Source organism: Aulonocara sp. 'chitande type north' Nkhata Bay, linkage group LG5 (assembly GCF_057382095.1).
Source record: "Aulonocara sp. 'chitande type north' Nkhata Bay isolate Kocher_YH1m ecotype deep benthic linkage group LG5, A_spYH_male_GT1.1, whole genome shotgun sequence".
NCBI classification, from domain to species: Eukaryota; Metazoa; Chordata; class Actinopteri; order Cichliformes; family Cichlidae; genus Aulonocara; species Aulonocara sp. 'chitande type north' Nkhata Bay.
The window spans coordinates 45974279-46001172 of NC_141348.1; the positions used below are offsets into that span (position 1 = coordinate 45974279).

The 26894-nt window shown below is 39.3% G+C and overlaps 1 protein-coding gene across 4 annotated transcripts in view; it reads right to left on the minus strand.

Annotated features, from left to right (window-relative positions):
* Nucleotides 1-1876: 1876 nt before the first annotated feature.
* The window catches only part of LOC147331493 (guanine nucleotide-binding protein G(s) subunit alpha-like), a 56122-nt gene continuing 31104 nt past the window's right edge, over nt 1877-26894 (minus strand). For 3 of the 4 annotated variants that reach the window (XM_086293856.1, XM_086293857.1, XM_086293855.1), the window contains 8 exons: nt 22043-22140; nt 9568-9622; nt 8209-8282; nt 8023-8081; nt 7660-7780; nt 6665-6795; nt 4120-4187; nt 1877-3497 (listed from right to left, as the gene is read on the minus strand). In XM_086293856.1, the coding sequence (XP_086149982.1) occupies nt 3351-3497; nt 4120-4187; nt 6665-6795; nt 7660-7780; nt 8023-8081; nt 8209-8282; nt 9568-9622; nt 22043-22140 (753 nt within the window). In that variant the 3' untranslated portion in view covers nt 1877-3350. Of the gene's footprint in view, nt 3498-4119; nt 4188-5675; nt 6512-6664; nt 6796-7659; nt 7781-8022; nt 8082-8208; nt 8283-9567; nt 9623-22042; nt 22141-26894 lie in introns of those variants that run through there. The other variant, XM_086293858.1, reaches the window with a different exon arrangement.

A 26894-nucleotide genomic window follows, 5' to 3' on the forward strand; every position in this document is an offset into this window, starting at 1 on the left:
TCTAGGTCACTGAGGTCCTCCTCCAAACTTCTTTCAGACCCCAGCTCTTGACTAAGAACCAAAGTTGACAAGACTTTGCAGGGCTCATCCAGAAAGCAGCAATCATTTCTTGAAATTCACCTTTTAGTCAAGTCTGAGGTGCCTCGTAGTTTCTGTCAAGTCCATTGTGAACATGCTGCTCTTTCACTTGTTCTATATTTTCGTATTTGTAGAATTGATTTTCTTTTAATAATTTTTACCTTGAGTTTTTTTAAATTAAAATGACTACTACTACTAGTCTGAAAAACAGAAAATATCCACTGAGCAGAGGTGCTCTGCATAATAGCCAGTCTGCTTCAAGTTGATAGGAAGGCAAGACAGGTAAGACGATAACCCAAATAACTCATTACAACAAAGGTATGCAGAAAAATGTTCCGTCTTGATGAGTCTTGTTTTCTGCAGACGTCAGACGTTGGGTTAAACAACATGAGAGCACGGATAAATCCTGCTGTGTGTGAGTGTCTTGAGGCTGCTGGTGGTCTAATTGTGTGGGGACTTTTTTTGGCACACTCTTGGCCCTTTAGTACCAAACTTTAAACAGCAAGTATTGTTGCTGACCATATCCATTCCTTTATGATCACAGTTGAACCATCTCCTTTATATAAAGCACAATTTCACAGAATTTGAATAATCTCAAACTAGTTTCTTCAACGTGTTTAAAATATTGACTGTACTCAAAGGGCCTCCACAGCCACCAGATTTCAACCCAACAGAGGACTTTTAGGATGTGGTGGAATGAGAAATTTGCATCATGGATGTGCAGCAACTGTGCGATTTTGTCATATGACTATAAACTGAAATCTCTGAGGAATCTTTTTCCAGCACCTTCTTCATGAAGAATTAAGACAGTTCTGAAGCCAAAGGAGGTCCAACCCAGTACAGGCAAGATGTACCTAATATAGTGGCTGGTGAGTGTATATGTGACTTTGTTTTTATTTTTTAATTTGTTATGCACTCTTTGTTCTTTCTCTATATGAATAAAACATGATATACTCTGAACAGTTACCACTTGTGATAAAAAAAAAAGAAAAGAAAAGAAGGTTAATAAAATATGAATCCCCCCACTAATCATTAAGGACTGGATTCACTGCGTGGCTGAGGTGTTAGACAGCGACTGCTTCAGCTCGTGTAATGTTGATCTAATATACCGATTTCTAAGAACAAACCAAAGACTAAAACAACCGTTTCCTCTTGTTTGAGCAAAAAGAATTTGGTTTATGTAGAAACAAGCAATGTTTTGCAACTGGATATTTCCCTCCTCTCCAAAAGAGTTAAAGCTAAAAATAAAAAAAAGAGAAATGAACACCCACCCCGCTGCACCCAGAATTGCCACCACCTGAAAATATTTGCAGGTTACGGACAGAAAGCAAAGGAAACCCGGGCGACAGCTCACAAGGGTGATGGGGAGGTAAGTGTACAGTACATATATATAAAATATAAAATCTGACATATATTTTATATATATATATTAAATTGTGTTAGGATTCAGTATCGTTCACTACACAGCATTAAAGTGGTGTGTCTTCTTATCTTTTTTCCTTCATTTTTCTTTTTTCCAACGCTATCATATAAACCAGAGGAGAGTCAAAACAAAACAAATGAATCAACGAACAAACAAATGTGGGAATAAAATGGAAACTAAGCAACAGACGAAAGGCCTCCGCCCGATCCGATGCCCGTTCCCCGTCCCCCTCCACCCCACAACCACCCTCCCCAGCGGGAGGGGTGAGCTAGCCCGGACGAGGTGGGACAGACCCGTCCAGCTGTACAGCGCAGTGAAACATAACTTACATATTAGCTCATTTTTACACGTACAGTCGTGATCAAGGCACAGGGATCTTCTACAAGTTTTTTTTTTTTTTTTTCAATAAAGTTGTACAAAATAATACATTTTACAGTCTGTACAGGAATAATAGTCCAGCAGTAAAATAAAGACAGACGTACTTAAAGCCAGGAAGGGAGGAGGTGGGAATGGGAGAAGTGAGAGAACAAGACGAAAGGTAAACGGTGTGGAGGTGGGTCATAGTGTGGACAAGGAGGCCTGTGAGTGCATGTGCACGGGTGTGTGTGTTAGTGTGTCCGTGTGTGCTGCCAGGTCAGAATGTCGCATCCAGCCCCGACGAGTCGTTTCTTCAACTTCGTACGTTCCTTTTGCGTCGTCATGCTTTCCTTGTTAAATAAAAATTCCACATATTCAATAGTTGTCAAATAGCAGCAGGAGCAAAGGGGGCGAGGATGTATATATTTTATATATGTGTGTATGTGTGTGTGTGGCTGTTGGAGGTTTAAATGGTGCACAAAGGCAGATCTCACACACACAGTGTACACCCACACACAACATGGGGTAAAAACTAACAAAAACTTAAAAGTTGAATTGCGTTATTACAGGAATATATAATATTTATATTTATATATTTATATATATATATACATATTTATATACACACATATATAAATATCTATATATATAGCTTGGATTTTTTGCACTGCATGAAGTTCACTGGTATGCATGAGTTTATGCATTGTATGATATTCATCTTGTTTATTTTTTTTTCTTTTTTTCTGTTGTTGTTTTCTGCATCCCTCCTTGGTTGGATTCTTGAAGAGCCGTGTGGTCTTCTGTTAGAGTCACGCTCACGTCCGCAGGCAGCCATTAGTCAATTAGTCCATCTGTCCATCTCTGGGCACAAAACAGCCCTCCTCTGTATCATTTTGCCACCCTCGCTGTCTGCCGTTCCCTTCCTTCGTGTTCAGCACTAGGTGAATAAACTCGTCCCTCTCAGAAGGCATTATTCAATTTAGCCTCTGCCGACTTTGGAAAGCAGTAGAACTTGACTTTTGAAAGGCTCTGTGAGAGTGTATGCGTCTTACTGCTGTATTAAAACCTATCTGAAGTCGTCTCTCATATCTGTGTGTGTTTGTGTACCTGTGAGCATGTGTGTTCATTTAACTGAGAGAGAGCTAAAAGGAGAGTTCGCCTACACTCAGGGATTCCAGTCCTGACCCTCTTTCCTGGGTCAAAGTGTGGCTGAGTACAGCAGTCAGTCCAGGCTGATAGTTGATGATGTGGTGTATCTGTAACAACGTTTCCTTTGTTTTGAAAAGAGTCTTTCCGCTGTTCAGCTTTTCTGCAGTTGTGTTTATCGGGAGAAGCTGTATCGGAGTGGAGGGGAGGGCAAGGCGCTCAGTTGCTTGCTCAGATGTTAGGTGAAGTTGGTGGAAGTGGATGAGTGATTGGCTAACTGGTCGGGAGGGGGTGTTTAGCTAGGTATGATGATAGGTAGTTAGGTAAGATTGGACGCCGCTGCCAATCACAAGAGCTCATACTGCCGTAGGTGCATCCTCTGTATGATGTCGCGACAGTCATTGAAGACGCGGCGGATGTTTTCTGTGTCAACCGCACAGGTGAAGTGGGGATAACAGTAATGCCGCCCGTCTCCGCTGGCTGTGCTGATCCTCTGAGAAAAGAGACACACAAAGACTAGTTGGTACTGACGATGCCCGCAGAGTAACGCTGATCTAAACTTGTCTACCACTTTTTATTATATAGAAGGGAGTATCTGTATATTATCGTTTCTATATTATCATGTATGTTTTTAATGTAACTATTGAGCTGTCATACATTCCTAATATCCAAAGTTAAAAAAAACCTTATGGGCGAAAATCAGAGAACACTTATATATGCAGTATACTCATTAAAATATAATTATTCTAACACCAAACTGAGGGAGAACTTTTTTCCAGTGGCAGGTATTATACTCACCCACTGATACACATTGATAGTTTATGTACTCTGGTGTAGTGACAAAATCTACATCTCTGGGACATAAGCGGTCCATCAAATGCTCAAAAACACTGAAACTATGTTCAGCTCCTTCAGCAGTGCCAGAGTAGAGAGACTGAGTGGAGTTCAAGCCAATTTGGAAACCACATCCCATGTAAATCAGCCTCTAAAGGAATTTTGTCAGGAATATAACTCAAACCTCATATTAGTCTTTTATGTCATATAAAGAATAGAAAAAAGGGAAACTAAAGTCAAAGAGGCAAAACAGGTTTTGCCTCTTTGACTTTTGTACACACCAGAAATTCATCCCGTATGAAGTACTTTGCCCTGGTAACACGGGGATCTTCACCTGGCTCTGGTATTGCTGTTGGAAGAAGAAATCTGGTCACATTCGAGTCACCTTCACGCTGCAGCATTAAATAGTCACACGGTGCAGCACTGTTACCACAGAATAAACCACATTAGAGTTAAACTGGTAAAAATGGCCAATACTTTACTTGATCTCAGGACCGTAACTACTGATTCTCACTGAGCGTGAGGAGAAAAACCTCAGCATGTTTACATATTAACTAGGGGTGCAACGATACACAAAATTCACGGTTCGGTTCGATACTTTGGTGTCACGGTTCGATATTTTTTCGATACAAAAAAAATGTTCATGCCTTCTTAATTTGTCATTTATTAAAATTATAAATATATATTTTAACTCAAAAGTACAGTTTTTAAATTTAACCCTAACCCTTGTGCGTGTTTTTTATTTTGACAGCGAATGCGCACCTGCGGACCACTTATGTGCAGCCCTGGTTATTTAGCTCGTCATATTGCTGCCACAGAAATTCTTTTGTCCATGAAACCATAAAGCTGCACTTTCTTTTTGCCTTATAGTCTGATTTGTCATAACTTCTCCGTTTTGTGGTAAGCTTTTCTTTGGCTGTCACTTCTTCTCCCTGACCTGTCTTATTTGGCTCAGCAGAACTGAAATGCTTTTACACACGTACTCACATAAGCTCAGCGATTCTCTGCGCGATCAACCTCTCACATGTTTAAGCTGCGGGAGATTTCACTTGTCATGTTTGCATAGTAAGCTAACGATTAATAAGACGATGTCAGAGGAATTGGTGCACAAATTATCATCACTCACAGATCAGTGCTGTCGCTCTCTATACACAGTTCGCACGATTGCAAAGTGAAAGCAAAAAAACAAGCGCAAATTCAAACGCGACTTCAATATGTCACATATTGACAGTGGCTCACCGATGCCAATGACATAATTACCCAGCTACATTTCTGAAAGAATGCAAAAGCATTGACATATATTTTTCCTACAATAGCCCGACGGGCAGGGAAGAGAAAGATTTTGGTAGCCCGACTGAAAAAAATCGCTAGCTCCAGGACGTTGGGCTAGCGATATTGCAAGCCCTGTATCTGATTGAGGAATCACTCATCTTTGGAAAAGAGAGTTTATTACAGAGAAATGGCTCTTTCCAAAATAAAAGCTATACTATCCACTTCTTCTGGGCTATATTCTCAGCAGCATAAGGAGAATCCTGTGCTAACAGCTGTCTAAATGACTCGGCTAAAGTTAGTAGCATGCTTGCTTTTTTTTGTCTGCTTCCACTTGTCTTTGCACTAGGATGATGTCGGCGTAAATGTGCAGTCATATTCGTTGTGTTCCCACTAGTGCTTTCAGGTTAATCTCGTTGAAATGACCTTAACGCCACAACACGGCAAATCTCCGTTAACGAGCTACCGCCGATCACTCCGTGCATGGGGCTAGACGGCCAACACGTTAACGAGCTAACTGCGCTAACACACTAGTTCACACCAATGTAATTGAGCATTGCATGGCACATCCAACATACTGTTTTACTTTAGTCCATGACTCGCTTACCTTCAGGGTCATACGTCACATGAAAACCAAAATAATTCCAAACGCCAGATCTGAATGAGGTTCAATTTGCCTGTTGCAAGTAGAGCTTAACTTCTGTCTCGCTAGCTTGCCCTGCGCTCTTCCTTCTGACTATGCTGTCTGTGTTGAGCGCTCAGTGGATCTGCGCTCGACAGTGCAGCCTAGGCGGAGTAGTCGAACACAGATTCACTGAGCGCTCAACACAGACAGCATCGTCAGAAGGAAAATTGATAAAATAAATTACAAATGTTGTATTGTTCGATACATATGCGTACCGAACCGAAAGCACTGTATCGAACGGTTCAATATCGATACGAATATCGTTGCACCCCTAATATTAACATGTCAGTGCACTGCGGGCGTTAGCATGTGTGACATTTCGATGGAGCACTCAGAACTCAAACTAACCAAGAGCTCCGGCCGTGAAGTCACACGGACACACGATCTAACTGGATAACAGGAGGCAGAGCCTTCAGTTATCAGGCTGCTTTGCTGTGGAACCAGCTCCCAGGGAGGACTGTATTAGGTGATCATGAACCATCCCTTTGTTATTCTGGCTTTGGCTCTGGTCGGTTTATATGCAACATCTGCACATCATAAAGTGTACTCTCCAGTTTTTTGTTCATGCTGTAGCCACGCTTCCGTTTCTTTGTCATCTCTGGATTGTTTCCCCTCTTTGAGTCTCGGTCTGCTGGTGGTCTCTCTGGAGTGCCTGTTCATAGTGAACTTTTGGATAATACAGCTTCTCCCTCTGATGTTGTACGCTCTCTAACTTGTTCCTTGAGATGAAAGTTGTTAACAGGAGCTATATAAATATTATTGTATTAAAGTGGACAGTTCTGGGGATGTTATATCATCAGGGATAATGTTTGGGGGGAAAAAAAGACTGACAGCAAGATGAAGATGAGCAGATCTAAGAGCGCCAGCCTTACCATCATCAGGCGTAGTGTAGCGTGCAAACTCTGGGAAATACTCCTCAATTTTAGATTTTCCTGCCAAAACCTTCTCAGCAAGCAGGTCCTGTTTGTTCAGGAAGAGGATTACAGAAATGGTCCGTAGCCACCTGCAGAGGGAAGTGAGCAAGTTCAGACCAAGGTTAGTTTCAGACCCAAAACATGTGTTGCTGGAGAGTCACTGTTTTAAAAGTAGAAATTACATTTTAATAGACTTTGGCTGGAGAACACGGCAATAATTTACTCTCTGGAGTTCTGGGTTAAAAAGGTCTTAGAGCTTCTGCCATAAACAGCCCATATGGAGTCAAAGGCGGACATGGTGTCTGCTCAGAGCTTTGTCCCTCTACATATACACCCTGAATCAGAAATTTCACATTTTCTTGATTTTCAGAAGAATTTTTTAGTGCACCGTTCACGTAAACGTATCGAGCGCTTTGTTTAAATTTACTGTACTTATCTCTGAAAAGAAATGACTTCTCTTACCAAACTAGCAAAAGCAGCAGCCCCTCAGATGACAAACCTTCCCAGCTTGATTTGTGTTTTCATTTGCACAGCTAACAGAAAGCTCACATCATGTCTCATGTTCTTTTGATCCTATTTTATCTTTGTTTTTTCCCCCGTATTTCCCTGCTGTGTGCAAGATGGCTTGTAACTAGGCATTCCTCTCAACTCAAAGTAAAAGTTTTATTATTGTATTGTATTGTTGTATATGACTTTTTTTATCCCAAACAATGGAAAACTACCAGTCACAGTAATCATATACTTCACTCTTAAGTTGCTCTTATGTCTGCTCCCTTTACCTTCTACATAAAGGGAGCTAGAAAGGGACCAAAGTGTCACAGCATTTAGTTTCTATAGTCTTTTTAGCAACATTTCTTGGCTTTTATGACTCCCTTTTGTCTCCTCACCTTCAAACAAAAAAAGACAAAAACAGAAAAGAAAGAAATGTGTCCAAAGAAAAATTTGTCTCCGACCTGTTGTTCCAAATGTTCTTGAAAAGATTGAGGGCTTCCTGTAGTCTGTTAGTCTGATTATCTTCTCTGATCACCATGTTGTAGCTGCTACTCGCCACCACAAAGATGATAGCTGTCACATCTGCGGCACACAACACAGAGCAGGATTAATAAAACCACTATGAATAAAAATACCCAAAAACTCAAGATACACAACCTTGTTCTCAACTTGGACTTTAAATGAACGCACATGCTTCAATCCAGTTACGGATTGCTGAACACTACATATATATCTGCTTTAGTAACTTTATAAACCCAATGACATGAAAAAAGCAGCAAAGTGAGTGTTAGATACTTCAGAAATAATTCAGGATCATCTCCTACCATTAAAACACTGGATCCACTTTCGCCGTTCATCCCTCTGACCTCCAACGTCGAACATACTGAGAGACAGAGGAAGTTAAAAAGTTTTATATTTACACTTTTAAAACAGTATTAATCCTTTTATTTGACTTTTTTACTTTCGCTCTATCGCACACATCGTGATAAATAAACATTGAGGTTGCTCACTGGAAATTAACTTTGTCTATTTGAAATCTTGTCTCGAAGATCCCAGATGTCAGTACTCTGCATCTTAGCAGGTCCTGAAAAAAAAAAAAAAGGAGTAGGAGGGTTAAAGGAAGCACAAGTGGACAATGAAGCATAAAATGGCAGTAAATGGGCAAGAAGTCGACTTTCGTGAGGAAATAAAACAAATAAAGATAACTGATGCGTGCGTCTTGAAAGTCCATCTAGGGAACAGCATTTAAACTTAAATGCCGGGATGTGTGACACAGTTCATATTATGCACTTATCCGTATTGATACACATTATAAATAAAATAATTTTAAAAAGAAGCTGTGCATATAGTCCATTTTCAATAAGACATACTGAATAATAACACCTAATAATGAATAGTGTTTGTAGATGAGTAGATCTTTTGTAAAAACAGGTCAAAAACAATCAAATTCAAAGTTTTATCTGGCTATCTAAATCAAATAAAAGCAGATAAATTCCACACTCATTTTACTTTTAATTTTTCTATATTCACTTTCCATTTCCCACGGCACTGTTCTTACTCGCTTCTACGCTAATCACAGCTGATTGTACATAAAAATCTAGAAAGTATTCACCAACTATGATTTTAAAAACTGCCACAAATGTGGTAATTATAATTTTCTGCAAACACAACGACACACATTTTCTATATGCAAACATGCCCTGTGCACGGCTCTGCTGCCCTCAGTGGTGATGCGTAATTACAATGCCGTCATGAAGGTCTCTTCATGCTTTCCACGTCCACACGGGTCGTTGGGACGTGAACTTCTCCATCTGCACACGCTCGTTTCACGTATGATATGACGTGTACTGCAGTTCACATCCTTTGTCTGGTTCCGGCTACACAGTTAAACACACTCACACTTTTTACTTCTTCTCGAGTTTCCCCAAGATTAAACTTTGACACGTCACAGAAGGGAAGGCACAGGTGCCTCCAAATAATATACACAGAGCATGAGTGTGTCATGATGGGAACCTGAAAATCTGCTTACAGGTTGTTATTGCAATATTATTTGAGTTTGGTGAATAAATGCAAATGTCTGGCAGGCGTTGCTCTGGTGGTTCATCACCTTCAATCCTGTTTGTGTTATTACAGTGAACTAAAACTCAAAAAATGAAAGCTACAAGAGAAAAAAACATTTTGATTAACTGGAATAAAAAACAAAAACTACTCTCCATTTTCGTTTTTGCTCAATTTGAACATTATAGAATATACTAAACACTGGTGAACATTTTTAAACAATAAAATAACAGAATATAACTGAAACTTACAAAACTAAATAAAAATGATAAAAACTGTTATAACTGGTGTTTGAGTGCTGACTGCCTCACCTGATCAGTGGGTGTGTAGTCGTTCTGCCTGACCACATCAATCCGGTCTAGGAAGCTGCAAAGACAACACAAAAGCTTTTAAATCTCAGCTGGAACTGTATAGAAAAAATATATATACAATATTACAATAAAACTAATGTATTGCTTACTTTCACAGTAAATCAGTCCATTTTAACTAACCACAGTAATCTTCAAAATAAAACCTACTGAACTGTAAACGCAACTTAAAATCCTCCTTAACTCACCAACCTATCAGACTGGAAGAGTTTGGCTTCAAAAACGCACACAAACACAGGCCGAGCGCTGCTGCCGAGCACAGCAATGAGAGCTCGGGAAACATGGAGGATATGAGTCCCTGAATGGCCACGAGGGGGCGAGTGTTTGAAATCGCAGCGAGATCAGAGGCAGCCAGTCTGAGTCACCGGCAGCCGTTTGCTCTGTCAGACTGAAGAAGCCTCGTCAATGGAGCTGCTGTAGTAGTACTTGCACAGAAGGAGAAGTGTGTGTGTGTGTGTGTGTGTGTGTGTGCGTGGGTGGGTATGCAGGCCTACAGCGCGTTCATATTTTGAAGAGCGCCTACCCAAATGCATGTTAATGGTCTGTGTGAACGGGTGTATGCTTTCAAGGTGTGTGAGGCAGCCTGACGACTCTTTCGGAGTTGTCTGGACCACAGACACTTTTACACTAGTACCCGTCGTGTACATGCACACCAGCATTAATAAGATTGCCTAAATTTCACACAGGAAAAAAAAACAACTTCCCTATCATCTCCCTTCGAGCCACTGCACATGCATGTAAATAAAATGAAGGTGGAAAATTAAACTTCCAAGCTGTCCAGACGGGACTTTCAGATGTAAAGAGGTAAACATTATCAAAGAAGAGTTGCTCAGCTGTGGCATGGAAAGAGGAGTGAGCTGAATTCAGGCCAGTTATACCGAAAGGAATTTGGTGATTATCTTTAAGCAGCAGTGTCGCACTCGCCTGCACTGATCGAGCACAAGTGCTGCAGTTTTCCTACAGAAACTGAGCTGAAAACTTCACAATCGCAGCTTTAATATCATGCAAATGTTTCAATCACGGATTCTGCTCTCAAACTTAAACATTTGCATATTCAACTTTAGCCCTTCCTCGTGTGTGTTACCATGTTATATTAAACAACAAGATCTCAAGTAAATACTGAATGGACGTGAAATGCAGTACAAATAATTACAGGGTCTCCGACAGATATAGCTTGAAATGCAATGGGAGTCTTTCTGTAGAAAGAAACTTGAAAATTACCTCCATACAAATTGTTAAAATAAAACACCAAATATGCTAAATGTACTTTATTGTACCTTATTGTACTTTAACCTTAATGTACTTTAATGTACCTTATTCTGATGCATTTCTACTTCACAAAATTCCGGAACAATATTTAAATATTAAAGCTTTCACCTGAGCAGCATGTTTTAAGCAGGGATGAGGGTTATAGTGCAGTAGTGTTAAAGTGTAGCCACACAGTTAATGCTTGCTAATTTAAAAAAAAATGAACAGACATGGCTTTGATGTGTTAAAGCACTGCTTGCAACTTCATCTAACCAATTTTATTTTAAATCTCTGCAAAGCTTCACCAACCAAAATGCTTTAAGTAATCCCTGACTGCTTGTTACAGAGTAGTTGCTAACATACTGCGTTCCCACTCTGTTCCCCGGCCCGCCCGGCTGTCTGCTTTGAATAATTGTCTACGCTCTATTCTTACAACTAGCAAGGCAAGACACTGGCCTGCAGCCGCCTCTCAGAGAACAGGTATGCAGCCCCCTCTGAGATAACTAGGAATGTTGCGGGCAGGGGTGAAATGTGACAGAAGGGCTGCAGGTAACACACTGAGAGGAACGGGGGGCTGCGTCTGCAGGCGCTACAGTGCTGGACAAACGGACAAAAAGACCCCTGAGCCAGGAAGGAGAGGGAGGAGAAAGGGTTCGCAGAGACAAAGAGCGGGCCATGCGCATTTCTCTGCACAAATGCGCACTGACACAGATATTCATGTAAAACACACAGAAAGACCATTAGGCAGTCAGCCGGTCTGGTACCAGCCGCTCTCTGCAGGGGCCAAGTGGCTCAGGTGCTCCCACACCTCAGCACCTTCGAGTCAAACTTCAGCCCATAACATTACATTATTAGTGAGCACCTCAACAACAAAACTTTCATTTTGGGTGAAGGTGAAAGCTACAGCTCTAATGATGAGAGTTAACATGCCTGCCCCCAACATCTGCTGAGGCCAAAATCTTGTTTATCTACAGCTCCGGTCTGAGGCATCAACACGCCCAGGACAAACACACTGCTCAATTTTTAGCACTTCTCCCTATTAATAGGAGAAGTGCCAATAATAACCATGCCTACTAAGATGAACTAAATAATAGTGGCTGCCCCAGTAACAGAGAGGTCTACGGTGTTATGTATATCCACAGGGTTATTCTGGGTAGCAGACAGGGTGACTTAAACTCTGGAAATATACACAGGTCACTTGTCTGGTAGCTAAAAATGACCCAGTATTTACAAGAAAAGCTAAAATTCATTCTTCTGTTTTCTTTGGGTTTCTTTTCTTCTTCTTTTTTGCAGATACAATAAATGTAGGCCACGATTGTGGAAAAATGAAAAATAAATACTCTAGCATTTACATATTTTTAAAATGTCATATTTACTTCAATTCTTTATTTGGATTCATTGTTTTATTGCCACACAAACAACCCTGAAGGATATTTAAATATGCTTGTTCAAATGTATAAAATAAAAATCACATGTTTTATCAATTATATTTTAAAAAATAGACCTTTTTTTAACAAAAGTTCAATTACCAAATTTCTTCTATATTATTGCTACAATAATTAAAGCCTATTGGACTGCTATGAAAACACCTTTTAACTGGATCTGCTTTGCACGTGTAATTTTGAACATGATGAAGTTGTTTTTGTTTTTTTCATGTGTTGAAAAACAAACAAACAAAAAAAACGTAACAGCAGCGGCGCACTGTCCCAACATAGCTGACAACACTCCCATAATGCATTTATCTTGTAAAAGTGGCAGTATTAGAACAAAGGATTACTCAGATTATGAGCTTTCATACGTCCTCATCTCTACTCAGTATTAGATTACTCTGACACACAACTGTGTCGTCCGGCCTGCAACCTTACAGCTGGTAAGGATAAAACAGAAACAGATCAAACGTAACAGGACGGAGCAGGTTTTTATGTTTTTAGGGAGCCAAATTTTCAGATCATAGTACTTTAATTTTAAATTACCTTCATATGAGAAACAGTTATGAAATGTCTCTTTTAAAAAAAAAAAAGCCAGTATTTGATCAAAGAACACATTAACTGTGTTAACAGTTTAATAGTACCAGAGTAATAATTAAAGTATTTTAACCTGTATCAGGGTTTGTAGTATAACAAGATACAAACACACAGCATCTGGAAAACTTTGCCCCACCGCGTCCGAGCAGCTCCGCTGTGTGACAACACACACGCAGACACACACAAATCAGCGAGCAGGATTGCGTCCCTAAAAAGCGCCTCTTTCCACATCTCCTCAAATCTATTCATGTCCAAGCAAGTTTTCAGAAGTTCAACCACCATGTCTTTACACAAAAGTAAAAAATGAAGATGCTCAAAAACCTTTACAAATACAGAAAATGCACATTCCCGAGAAGCTGATTAACAGTAAAACTGTAAAACAGGAAAACTGTGAAAACAAATTAAAAGATTATTAGAAGTTTACAAAAAAAAAAAGGATACATTTTAAAATTGTAAATTTAAGTATTAAATCCTTAAATATAGTTTAGTGTCAATTTTACTGACAATAATTTGGCCATTTATTAACACTTAAATTTGTTTTTTCAGATTTACAAAAAATGCAGTTTAGTATTTTTTTTTACGTTAACAGGGCTTTAAATTGTGTCTTTATTGTTGCTGCAAATCTCACTGCAGACACTCAAACGTGTCACTTAAGGCGCCTGAAATCAATCTCAGCTGCACGAGAGAAAACTGAAGCTTTACAAGCCTCTGAAGCACCGAGCCCACTCAAAAAAATAAATACAAAAAAACCCAACAAAAAAATGGTCTCGGTGCTTCCTCAAGGTGGAGGTAATAGGTAGGTGGGGGGAGGGGGACGGTGCAAGACTTGAGGGGGTTACCGCTTCTTTGTACGTTAGCGCTTCACACTGCGACGAGCTGACCAAACCGAAGGCTTCGCCAGCCGATCCTTAATCAAACACACACCACATCCAGAGAGAGAGGGAAGAAAGAGAGAGAAGGCTATGTCTGACATTACAGAGCTGCTCCAAAAATAGCTCCCTGGCGCCCTGGCCTCCAGCTTGGTTGTCATGGCGACAGAACCACAGGCGCTATAAATAGACAATCGGCTCCAAATCTTGTGCTGCTGGAGAGAGGCCAGAGAGAGGGAGAGACAGACAGAGAGAGGAGAGGGAAAAGAAGGGAAGAAAGGCAGAAGAAGGGGACAGAGAGGAATGGAGCGAGCAACAAAGAGACAGAAAGAAAGAAATTCAGGGAATGGAGTGGGTTAGAGGAAACAGAGGGAAAAGTGCGCGAGAGAAGAAAAGGACAAAAAAAGAAGGAAGGCAATTAAAGAACTAACACACGAGGAAAACAGAGAAAAGTGAACAGATTATAAGAGTAGGAAAGGTAGGAGGAGACGAGAACAGAGTGAAAGAGAAAGACAAAAAGAGAACGAAAGAGAAGAATCAAAGATAAAAATAAAAAAAATGAACAGGATAGTGAAACATTAATAAAAGAATGGAAAGTTTAGAGGAAAAAAAGAACATAAAGAGAAAAGTAAAAGGAGAGCATAAAAACTTTAAAGAAACTGACAAAGATGGGAAAGAAACGTGACAAAAAATGAAATTAATTGATGAACAAATGATCAGAAATCAAAGAATAAAAGAAAGCAAAAAAGAAACAAACAAGAGCATGAAGAAAACTTTTTAAAGCGAGACAAAGCCCAGAGAAAAGTCACGAAGAAACCTTAAATGAGGCATAAAAATGAAGAAAACCCCCCAAAGGACCAGAAAGGAAAATACAAATCCCGTACAGTAAAGTAAAAAAGAATACAAAACTCAATGAAAGAAAGACAACGACAAGAAGAAAAATAAAGGAAAAGTAACTAAGTAAACACGAGACATCTAAACAGCATTCAGAAAAATCACAAGACGGCGAGATTACAGCAGCAGCAGCAAAGTTTCCCACAGCTGCCCGTCTCCAAACACATTTACACATTTAACATCTGCAGCTTGCACACACCTGGAAATTTCATTTAAACATCTTCAGGATAACACACAGTGACACTGCCACCCCATCAAAACACAAAAAAAATCAGTTCGTCTTTGCCCCCATCCCTCATCTCCCCTCCCTCCTCCTTCAGGATGAGTCAGAGACTCAATCTCAACCATTTTCTGTCCCTGCACAAACACCGCCACACATCACGGAGAGACAGAGAGAGGCGAGAGCAGAGGAAGGACGGGGGGAGAGAAGAGGAGTACGAGGGTGCCAAAGAAGTACTTTAGGGGGACTCTGGCACATTATCGCTGGGATAACGTTTCAAAGAATCCACAATTAATAAACACGGTGGTAACTCTCGGCCGGTATCATGGCCAGGCGGCACAAACGTAACGTCTCTGAGTGACTTCTCCTACAGTTACAAACACCCCCAATTTAAAAAAAAGACACTCCTAACATTTGAGAAGAAGAAAACCAAACAAAATATATAGCAGAGATTAAAAATCCACTACATCTGGTGTTGCAAATCTATGGCGTGGCGCTGTTTATATTATTTTATGCAAAATCCTGACGTTATTTTGCATTATAGATGGCACAACTAATTTTTAACAAAGTAATAGAAAATTACTTTCCCCCCCAAATACATTATTACTTTATCCACTTTAATATATGAACAAATGGAACATTAGCATTTCATTGGGGCTCATGTTTAAGATTCTATGTATTTTTTTTGTTAGTAAAGTGTTGCATATGGAAGGAATGCTTCATAAAATAATGCATAAAAAAGTCTGTTTCGCAAGAGTCCTTCAAAATAAAAGCCTGTAAAAACAAAACACCTTCACTCCCAGCTTCAGGTCAGGTACTCCTCGTCATATTTTAACACAACGGGTACCTCTATACTGTCATTTAAAAATAAAAAAGCAGTCAGACAATAAGGTAACAGGAGACCTAAACAATATACAACATCAATATCGTTCTGGTTCAAGAGACTAAATAATTAATTTATCCAATTTTACGTTGTTCTGTGTTTACTAAGCCACATACCAGGAGCTGTGCACCGGCTACTATACCAGCAACTTGTCCGTGTCTGATTACAGCAGTTTTTTGGTTTTTTTTTTTTTTTTACTTGACCTCAGTGTGTCGACATGGCTGAAAAGCTCAAACAATTATGCTTGCCTTACATGCTTGTGCATATCCTGGAAGAAAGTTCACGCTCTGCATCAAATCATTTTTATCAATCGTTTAAAAAAAGAAATAAAAGTCGGTCTGACAGCTTCAGCAAATGCTTAAAAAACATTTTCTCTCAAATTAGCTTTCATTTATATTTTTCACAGATTGAGAATAAAAGCAGCTACGTAATGTGTTCTCGTGAACTCAATTAACGTTATTTCACTTATTATCTGTTTCCTGACAGCTCCACTCCACACTGAAGGTGTGTGTAAGGAGGTGAGACAGGAAGAAAGAGGGTAGGTAAAGAAGAATGACGGTGTAAATGACAGCAGGGTCAGACAGATGAAACAAGACCCCTGCGGAGGAATTACATGAATAATGTACTTATTTTTGGATGTACAGTTTGTTACATGTTACAAAGTCAGGGAAGCAAATGTTTAAGTTCAGGCTGATGTTGCCTTAAAGTTAAAAGAATGATCTCCAGTCAATTTTTTCCTCTCGGTGTGAGGAACAGAGCTTACAGGAAAACAATCTTCATATGATCAGCAATGATCATAAACAAACACAAAATGATTCATGGTATTTTCAAAAAATCCACAAAAGGTGAAGACTGTGTAAAGCTTACAAAGGACTTGTGCTAAAGTATGTACAGCTTTGTTCACTGTTTCCAAATATGCAGTTGTCTCCAACTGGTCAGCAACATCTCATTATTGGCTTAGTTTTCCATAACTTCCTTTTGGCCACATGTTTGCATTATTTCTTTGTCTTTAGGCCACAAGTACAAGCGTCTTTCTACTTCTCATTTGAAGGAAGGGCTCAGATTTGGTGGCAATCTGCTTTTTAGAGATGGAGGAGACGATGCCTCTGCAGACAAAAAGCAAGCTGCCACTTAGCTTAGAAGCATATCTGTCTCTGTCCAAAGATGAAATCTGCTTACCACCCACACTAAAGTCTTACAAAACATGGAAAAAAGGTGTAACCTTTAGATGTTTCACTGAGATGACAAGAAGCTACAACTAAGGACATGACTTTAAAACAGTTAGTTGATCCTCCAATAAGCCATAATAATATCAAAAATAAAAATAAAATAAAAGAGGTGTATTATAAATAAATATTTGCAAAAATATGTGCAAGACTCGACATATTTAAAATCAGGTACTTATTCAACAATTAATTGTGATTTCTCTTAATTTGGTAAATTAATGAGGAAAAATCCTGAAATTTACAGAGGTTTAGGTAAAAAAATAAAATCTCAAGAAAAATGCGTGAAATTTATGATATTATTGAAAAAGTTTGGGAATATTTTTGAGCAATATGGCAGTATTTTCAAAAGATTAGCCATGCTGCACTTTTTACAATTGCATGTTGTCATACAATAAATACCACATAAATAAAAGAAACCACACAAATATTTAACCCTCTCTGAGTTAACAAGTATCTAACACTTAAACAAGTCTCTCTTTTTAATCCCTCTCTTTTTTATGGCATCTTGTTGAGTGTCCTGTAGCCACAGAGCCTCCTCCACACTGCCATACTACCTGGCCAGATTACCCAGCATGCCCTTAGGGGAAAAAAAATAAAGCAAACCTTATATTTCCTAAAGTTTATAAAATTGGGAACAGCAGTCAGATACGTTTCAACTTGATCTTTGATCCAATTAAATCTTTCTTAAAATAATAATATAATTTGCGCTCACCATACTGAAGCTTTGGACAGGTGATATTCCCCTTTCACAGAGGTTTTTAAAAATGCTTTACATTTCTTATGATGATAAGAAATGTAAGGGTTATTATAAAATAAACACTTATTGCTAACCCCAACTGCAAAAAAGACTATATTTGAATAGTCCATCTTATATTAGGAATGATGCTGCATGCCATTTGAAGTGGAAAGTCAGAATTCCACTGGATTTTCAGCTCAAACGCCCCCTCCAGTTGGACTTCCCACTCGGAAAGTCAGCAAAGTCACACCAACTCCAACTTTGGAATCCAACATGGCAGCAGCAGTAAAACTGTAGAAAGTGCAGTCTGTACTACCACTGTTGTGTATTTGTGACTCGCCAAATAAGGCCTACAAAACCTCTAACGTCCCACTTTGACATGATGTGGAAGCTCGGCAAAAATAAAAGCAACTTTTCTTTCTTTTAAACATCTGTTTCTTATAAATTTGTGTCTTAAATCTCAAAGAATCCCTCTTATTTTCTGGATATATGTACCATTTTTGTCTTGCAAATTTTACCACTGCAAGCCTGGATATTTGCAAGGTTAGGAATATTATACAAATAATATAAGAAACTTAGAATAATACCCCTGGCTGTACTATGCCCATAGATTTGTGATTTATGCATTTGTCTGACATGCAAAAGATCCCTGGTTCAAGACGAGCAGGAGACAAAAAACCCTCGGAGATTAGGTCAGGAAGGATAACCAGCATAAAAATCATAAATCAAGTATGGGAAGCCATCCACTGTGGCATGCTGTTTGTTAGCAAGGGAGCGCCCAAAAGAAGCTTGGATTCGCCTTTGTTATGTGTATGAGGTAACAGAGTCTGTGAAGTGATGAGTAAAGCAATTTGAAAAAATAAATAAATAAAAATTACGATTTTTTTCTCTTTTCCACTTATCTTGAAAATTCTTACACTTACAGCGACACTTACACACTGCTATACTGTATATGATGAGACAATAGAAACCTGACAAACCCTTCGCCTCAGCCCTGTTGGGCAGAGGGGGCAACGAGGCACTGAGTGGACTTTGCATTTGAACATCTTACAGTTAGAGTGCATCCTCAATGCATAGGGGAAAAACAGCAACAATAATGATGCATCACGGCGGAGCATGACGGAGCAAAAAGAGAACCGGTGAAGCTTCAGTGACTTCCTTCTAATCACACAGAGACAAAGCATCAGTGCCATGTCAACTTCTTCTTCCCTTTTTTTTCCTGATTTTATCCCCCCCCCCGATCATGACACGGGTCAGGTGATCTTTGCAAAGAGAGAGGCAGGAGGTGTACATGGTGGGCCTCACTTTTCCTGTGCTGATCCAGGGTTGACATTTTCATTTAATGCTAACAACCTTCATCAATAATGCTGAAGTTGTCTCTCTCTTCTAACACAGTCGCTCATTCTTTCTCCTTCTGCAGCCTGCCTGGGTTAAAAATAGCTCTCCCCTCTCTCTTTCTCTGCTTCTCCGTTTACATAAGCACACAGAGGGGGGAGGGGAGCACTTCCGGTCTGGCCACCCAGCCCAACATCTGATCCATCATAACACTGGGGCTGCTGGGTGTGGAGAAGAGGAGAGGAGAGGAGAAGAGAGGACAGAGGAGAGGAGAAGGGAGGAGAGGGTTCCTGCAACAGAGGAAAACCCTCATTCAATTTCAATCTCTCTTTTCGATCTTTTGTCATTTTCAATCGCTGTCTCTCCTCAGATGCGTGAAACGCCGCATGTGTTCAATCACACTTCTTACAGTGATGGTTTTTCATGATCATCTCACTGACAGCCTGTGCTGTCAGCCCACCCGCCTCCCACAAAACATAAGAGTGCCACACACACGCAACTGTGACTGCGACAAACAACTGTGGTCGCATTTGCAACATGGAAATGACATGCATACACACCCCCCAATGACAACATACGCTCACAAAGACAGTAACTGAGTAACTAAAGTAACTGAGTACACTCATCAAAAATACGGCACAAAGTACAACTTCACATGCAGTAGAACTTCTAATTCTACTTTTTGGAAATGTATACAGAATTCACTCCTCATTCATTTGATTGCTTGAGTTACTACAGTGAGATTTTATGTAAAACATGCCACACAGAGCTGAAGGTGGACCTGGTGGCATGTAGTCCCTACAGATTAACAGTAAATCCTGGGAGGCAAAGTCATTCATTAAGCGTTTCATCAAATAGTTGATTTAACTATTTGTAACATATCAAAAGTCTTACAATTTGAACATGAATTTGTGCAGTACAACTTTACTTTTTGCTTCACTCCTTCCTCTTTTGATCTAAACCCAAAGGTTAGAAACTCGATAACTAATTATATGTGAAGCAGTTTAAAAATAGTTCCCCCTTAACCGGCTGCTACAGTAAAATATGCCATTTGAATTCATGCATCACCGTTATATCTAGTCATTTATTGCATGCTATGACCATGCAATAAATGACGAATATAATGCTATGAGAGCTTTTATATTTGATACTTGCTTTAAACACACAACGACAAATGAAACAGTCAGCACACGTCCCATACTGACGCATGTGATCGTTTTGTGTCTTATAATGAAGCCAGACTGACCAAAGACCAAAGGGAAAGATAACGTGCTTGGAACAGCAGAGGGAGAGTCAGGCGGCACGGGTTGGGGAAGTTCAAGCTAATGTTCCTCTAAATATGTTCCAAATTTCAATGCAGAAAACACAAAAAGATGTTCCAGGAAGATTAACCAATTCCCCATCAGTGAAAACACACACACTATCACCATCCAAAAGGTCTGCACTTTGTTTAGCAAAGACTAACCAGAAATCCACCTGACAGAAAAAAACAATTGCCAGCACATGGAAACGAAACCTTTCAACAGTCCAATTCACAGCAGGAACATCTGTAACCAAGCATCATGGAAACTTTAGATTGGGTGAGCACAAATTTTAGTCAGAAAATGACCAAAATCGCAATTAATTGGTGCGACCAACACCGGCCATCTGTGATGCTTCTTTACACCCATGCTAGCAGCTCTTTGAGGCTTTATGGAGGCATTGAGGTGCTCTAAGCTAAATGCTGACGCTATGACACTAACATTTACCGTTTTTACTACCTTAGCTTAACATTTAAGCTAATATTTGCTAATTAGCACAAAATAGGAACAATAGTTGAACCAATGCAATGAACACATTTTTACTAATTATGCCACAGTTTGGCCTGACACATTAGTGGCTGCTTGAGGGAACTGTGACGTCAACACAGCACCATAGTCATAAATGTGAGCACAAGAAGTAGCAGTGTACTTTTCAATGATAAACACTTGAATATCAAGCCTTTGCCCACATGCTGTGCGTGCCTTCATTTTCAGTTTTTCATGTGCACAAAGTTATTGTCTGTAGGATTCAATATTTCTATAAAGTTTTCTATGTGCTGGGGTCTATTGCTACCTGTTGCTCTGGCATGCTCTCAACAGCACTCGTTACCATGTGGAAAATCCATGTTTTAATAAATAAGCTATGTCAACACGTGCATGGGTAAGTGTCAAAACTGAGAAGAAAATTTAAATGGTCATAATAGTATGCAAACAAAGCGATTGCTAAGTTTTAAGCAGGTTTTTTTTTTTTGCAGAACATATAATCGCAGGCTTCAGGTTACAAAAGCTAGAAGGTGCATGGCAAACCAAAACGTCACCAAAGGACACTGCACACCAGCAGCTGTGATGCCATTTTTGGCATACACAAGCCACAACTGCAAGTATAGACTGCCTGCAACATTTCATACTGAAAGTGGCTTTAACCTTTATAGAAAGGTTTTAGTCCAAACTACAAAGGGAATCCCCTGGTGTCCCCACAAGGGAACTATCCACTGGGGACAACTAACGTGAGTCAGAGGTTTCATATTAACCAATTTAATGGTAGCTCAAATATTTCAGTCAATACTAAAGTGGTGGACCAACTAACAAAATACCAACACCATAACAAAGTCCACAAATCCTTTAAAAAAAAAAGAAAAAAGAAAAGAAAAAAAGAGACAACACATCATTATTTCCAGCCTAAAGAAATGATCTACAAAACTACTAAAATAAACTAGCCAAAATAAATACACTTGACAAAGTAGCACTGCATTCATTATCACCATTTATCTTCACACATTGAGCTCACATAAACCACAGGGAAACAACCCAACCCAACCCCCCCCAGAGCACACATTAAATGGTTTATATGTCTCACCTTTGAGTGTCAAAACCCGAAGAAGGAAGTTCTTAGAAATGTGCCCGTATTTAACTGCTAGTGTACGTACAGAGGTGAAAATAGTATAAGAAAAGCAAAGACTCACTATTGTGCGCAGTCGATGAGTTGATATTCGTTGGACCTTTCCCAGCATGCCCGCACACCTTCGTCCTGCCAGAGGATCTTTGCGTGGTCATAAAACTCCTGAAAAGACAAAAGCTTGTTTGGATCAGCAACACATCTGAGATCTGTGGCTTTCTGCGACTGGAAACAGGGTAACTGATTGTAAAAACAAGAATCACCACCTTATGGTTGTTAACCTCCACCAACACCTGAAGTTGCATTAATTAATTTCAATTACGATTTACAATAAATCAAATCTCCCTCCCTATAGTCATGCGTCACATATCCACAAGGTTTCTGGGAATGCACGGGCGTGTTTGGAGAAGTGCACGCCCAGATTTCGGCAGGTGTGTGGAGAAACTACAGCCAGACATCATTATTATCAAATGAGACAAAATATTTCTGATGTCCTGATTTTTAAATAACTGCAACGTGATCTAATTTGCAGAGACGCTTATCTCCAACTTTTCCCCATTTTTGTTCACTGTGAGGCGAGGGGACCATGAAGGGCGCCGGACAGACAGGTTAGACATTTTAAACAAAGTAGAGCCAGTAAAAGTTAAGACTTCATACCGTTTTAGCAATTCAGCTTACATCTGTCAACTTATGTTACCCAGTTACAATTGGCTAAATCACCCAGTGTTGTATGTCAGATGTTTCTTTGTGCTGGAAGTGATAAACTCCTAGTCTGTATGTTCCTCACTTTCTCTCTCTCAACAGCGCATGTTTTTGGATTTTTGGGGGCCTTTTGGGCCACGCATTATGCATTACAGATGTTGGATATCATTAACTTACAGGGCCTTTCACACAGGAAGCAACATGTGCTGTGTTGACCTCCAAAAGTTGAGCAAACAGTCCAAAATATGTGCTAAGCTAGCCTTAACACATAATTGTTTGCAACCACATGTAGCGTATACACGTTCTATTCGTCACACAAATGTTCACTTCAATTCAGTTCAGTTATATTTATATACCGGAAAATCATAACAACCGCTGCCTCAAGGCACTTTATACTGTAAGGTAAAGACCCTACAATAATAAAGGGAAAGCAGTTAAAGTTGGTCAAATGTGACTAACACTTACTGCTGTCGCATTTAGTCAGCTTTTGCAGGACATTCTGATGTCACAGTGAAGTTTACCTTTGACCTTTTAAATATAAAATGCCATCGCATAATTATTTTATTGGATTAAGCATTTGTTTATATTTCCTGTGATGTCACTGTGACCCTGATCACTATAGTGTAATCAGTTTAACCGAGTTCAGTTTCATGAAATCGCCTGAAAAGTGTTCAAGAAATGTGGCGTTTACAAGGCGGGATACAGAAGGACCGACAAACTAACGATCTGCTATTAATATTAGTGACTAGTTATACATGAAAAAGTTGAGTGTGATCTTGGACAGGCCTGTGTCCCTTTCTTACAGCTGTATTTTTCATCTGGTTCTCGATGGCTGAAACCGTTTAAGGACAGCCGAGGGGTCAGTGATACACCCCAGCTTAGTTTGGAGTTAAAGGCCGGCTCGCCGAGGAGCAGCAGATGAGCAAACTGATATAAGCAGGAAACAGAGCAGTTCACAGAGTTCATGTAGAAACGGAGAGCTTTGTACCAACACAAGGCTAGACTGTCACTACGCAGGGGCCTATCTTCACTGTGATCTAGAATTGTCACATACAATGGAGACAGGCACAAAGAAGCCATTATGAGACATAGAGTTAAACTGTATACTATTAAAAAAAATCAGGAAGGATTAAGTAGGATAATGGAATGAGTAGAAGTCATGGGTTATCAGCTGAGCCTTTCACTTTAGAGAAGTGGCCTTTTGGGTAATTTGTACGTTCTGTATATGAGTGGCAATCTATTGTTAGTGTGTGGAAAGTAACATAGACAAAGTTACTGAAAATCGCCATAAAAGTGTTACCAGCTTCAGTGTAATTGTTAACCAAATGCTGGGCACTGTGTTTTCCACCTATCACTGCAGAGTTGGTCCGACAAGTAAAGACTAGTTAAAGGCTATGAGCTGGGCTAGAATCAAAACACTCTGAGAGATATAACTTGCTATGTAGCAAGTCCAGTATAGCTAGGCTTCATCTACATTAGCTGGGGAGGGTGGGTAACTAGCTCTCTTTGTTAACCCATTCTTTTTTTAGGCTCTGCGCATGCTCATGTAAAAAGGGGGCATTTGATGTATCCCTTGACTATTCCTACAAACAGAATTTAAAGACTGAATGTTGCCTACTTCTGACAGAGGGATAGGTGATTAAGATACATACAGGATATAAGAAATTAAACAAAAATGCAACAAATAAAGAGGACATGGGATTGGGTTTTTTTTTTTTTAAATTATGGTACGCTATCAGAAGCTGCTGTGTGTTTCTAACTTGATGACTACAAAAGGTGCAAAGTGTGAAACTATAAAACATATTATAGGCTACTCAGTTCATTCAGGTGGGTCACATGACCTAATGCATGAGTTGTAGAAATAAGTTTAATTCGTCACCAGATCAAAGTGAACACGATTTTACTCATAGGCTAAAAACACAATTAGCTGCAGTTCGCAGAGTATAAAACAAACTTGGGAAAGGTTGGCAGCACAGGGCCTTTTGCATGTTCGCATGTTCCCAACGAGTCTGCTTCCTAAAGGTATGGATCAACAGGTTACATGTATAAAACACATTCCTTCTGCAGAAAATCTTTATCGCTCTTAGAGCACGCTCTAAACGCGGTGATTCTGAAACGACTGTGGTGATCTAGCTAAGTTCAATTAGCGCACAAAACTTTGGCTTTCAGCTCGGCATTCCACAGAAACCCACTACCGGTAATCTTGCTTCATAGTACACTCATCTGAAAAGTTAACCCTGGGAACTTTTTATCTTCTGACATGTTGCACAAAGTGAGATTTTGCACATGACATAAATGTTTGGCATTAAGGTGCTGTCACACTTTTTCAAAAGGCACTGCTCAACTCAGGAAACAGTTGTTACTTAACAGAAGAACTAACTGGTCATGTATCCGCCACTGCAGTTTTTAGAATTTATTTTATTTTACACATGTGGATTTTAACTTTAACGTTTCGCTGTATCCGATTGATTGATCGTCCCCAAAGTGCATGCATACAGGTGAACTGTATGCACTTACTTGTTGTCTTTACACACACAGTCTTATTCATTATTGTTATTTTAATTTATCCCTGTAGACTGTGGGAAGAGCTCAGAGCAACGTTTTGGACGTGCTGGAATTCAGAAGGTCTAATGATCGTGACAATGACATTAACTTCCTTCTGAACCAACTTAGAAAAACTGAATGTAATGACGTAAAAACAAGTGAGACTGTAATTGCATCCTGGATTTAAGGGCTTTGAATTTATAGTTTAGGATAGCTAAAAGCTGTGTCAGCTGGGAAACGCTCTAATGCTCCTCCAACCCTAAACTGGATAAACAGTTAAGAAAATAGAAGCAGATGAACATTTTTCAGAATAAATGATCAATCGAAAGCAATAAGCACCATTTGAAATAAATTGCAGCAAAGAAAAAAAAGTGCACACAAAAACTTTTTATAAATATTGCTAAATATAATTTCGTTTAATAATTTGTTTACCCTGCCAAAAAACAAAAACCCAACAACTACAAAGGATGTAATTTGTTATCATGATCAGCTCAACTACAAAAAGAAAAGGCCAAAAGAATCTAATAATGAAAATAACATAAAAAAGTGGGAAAGTTTAAATCTGGGTGAAATCTGTATCCATTGGTTGTTTTGTCAGACCAGCTTGTAAATCAGCTAACAATGTTGGCTTTAAGAAGAAAAGAAGTGTTTCAGTTAGGAGTAACAACTAACTCACTTATTCTCTTTTTTAACTTTATTTTGTTAAATAATACAGTAACCAGTAATATGTAAATATGGCTTTACCAATAAATTTGTTATTTTATTACCAGTTTCTTTCCCTTACAGTTTATGCAGGACTGTAAACTTCCTGCTGTATAAAAAGCTACAATAGCTATGCAAAGTTTTCATGTTAAGAACTGGAGCTTGCTTATAGACCCAATCTGAGATGCTGTGCTGCAGTTATCATTTAATTATATTTAAAAGGGTTCCTACAGAATTAGAATTAAAGTATCATTTATATGTTTTAGAAGTGTATGTGTTTATTAAGGCAGGGGTGTCTGTGTGAATGACTAAGTCTTTTATTTTTATATATTATTTTTAATTGCAAATCAATACACTTAGACAATGAAAAATGATAAGAGCATAAAATAAAACACAGATAAATCTTTATGCCAAATCCACAGATGACCTTTATTTATTTCCCATCCTTTTTTGATGCATCTCGGCCTTATTTACTTTTTCATGGTCACTTTCATTTAAAGACTTCCTGCATATTTGTTACTGTAAAACGAAAGTGAAGGGGTTGGTGAATTTGTAAACACACACACCCCACCTGTCTGTCCTGAAAGAGGGATCACTCCTTTGCTCCTCTCCCTGAACGTTCCTTTTCTTTTTACCATCGAAAGGCTTTTAAGGATAGGGTATGCTGTGTGCTGCAAACAGCTGAGCACAGGTATGCAAAAATCAGTCTACAAAGACTAAGTTAGTACAAAAGTTTTTCTTTTAAAATAGAAAAAAAAGTTCAGTGCTTAATGTTTACAAAGAAAAAGTAATTTTAGTGAATAATAATTATGAGGATTGTTGATTAGACATAAAGCTTCGAGGGGAAATTCACAAAAAGCCTGTGGATATTCAACACAAGCCCTATGCTTATTGTCTGTCTACAGTGAAAGGCAGCGTCAACCAGTCAAACTGGTTTCCAGTAGACCCTAAGGCCAGGCAAGGGGGAGCGG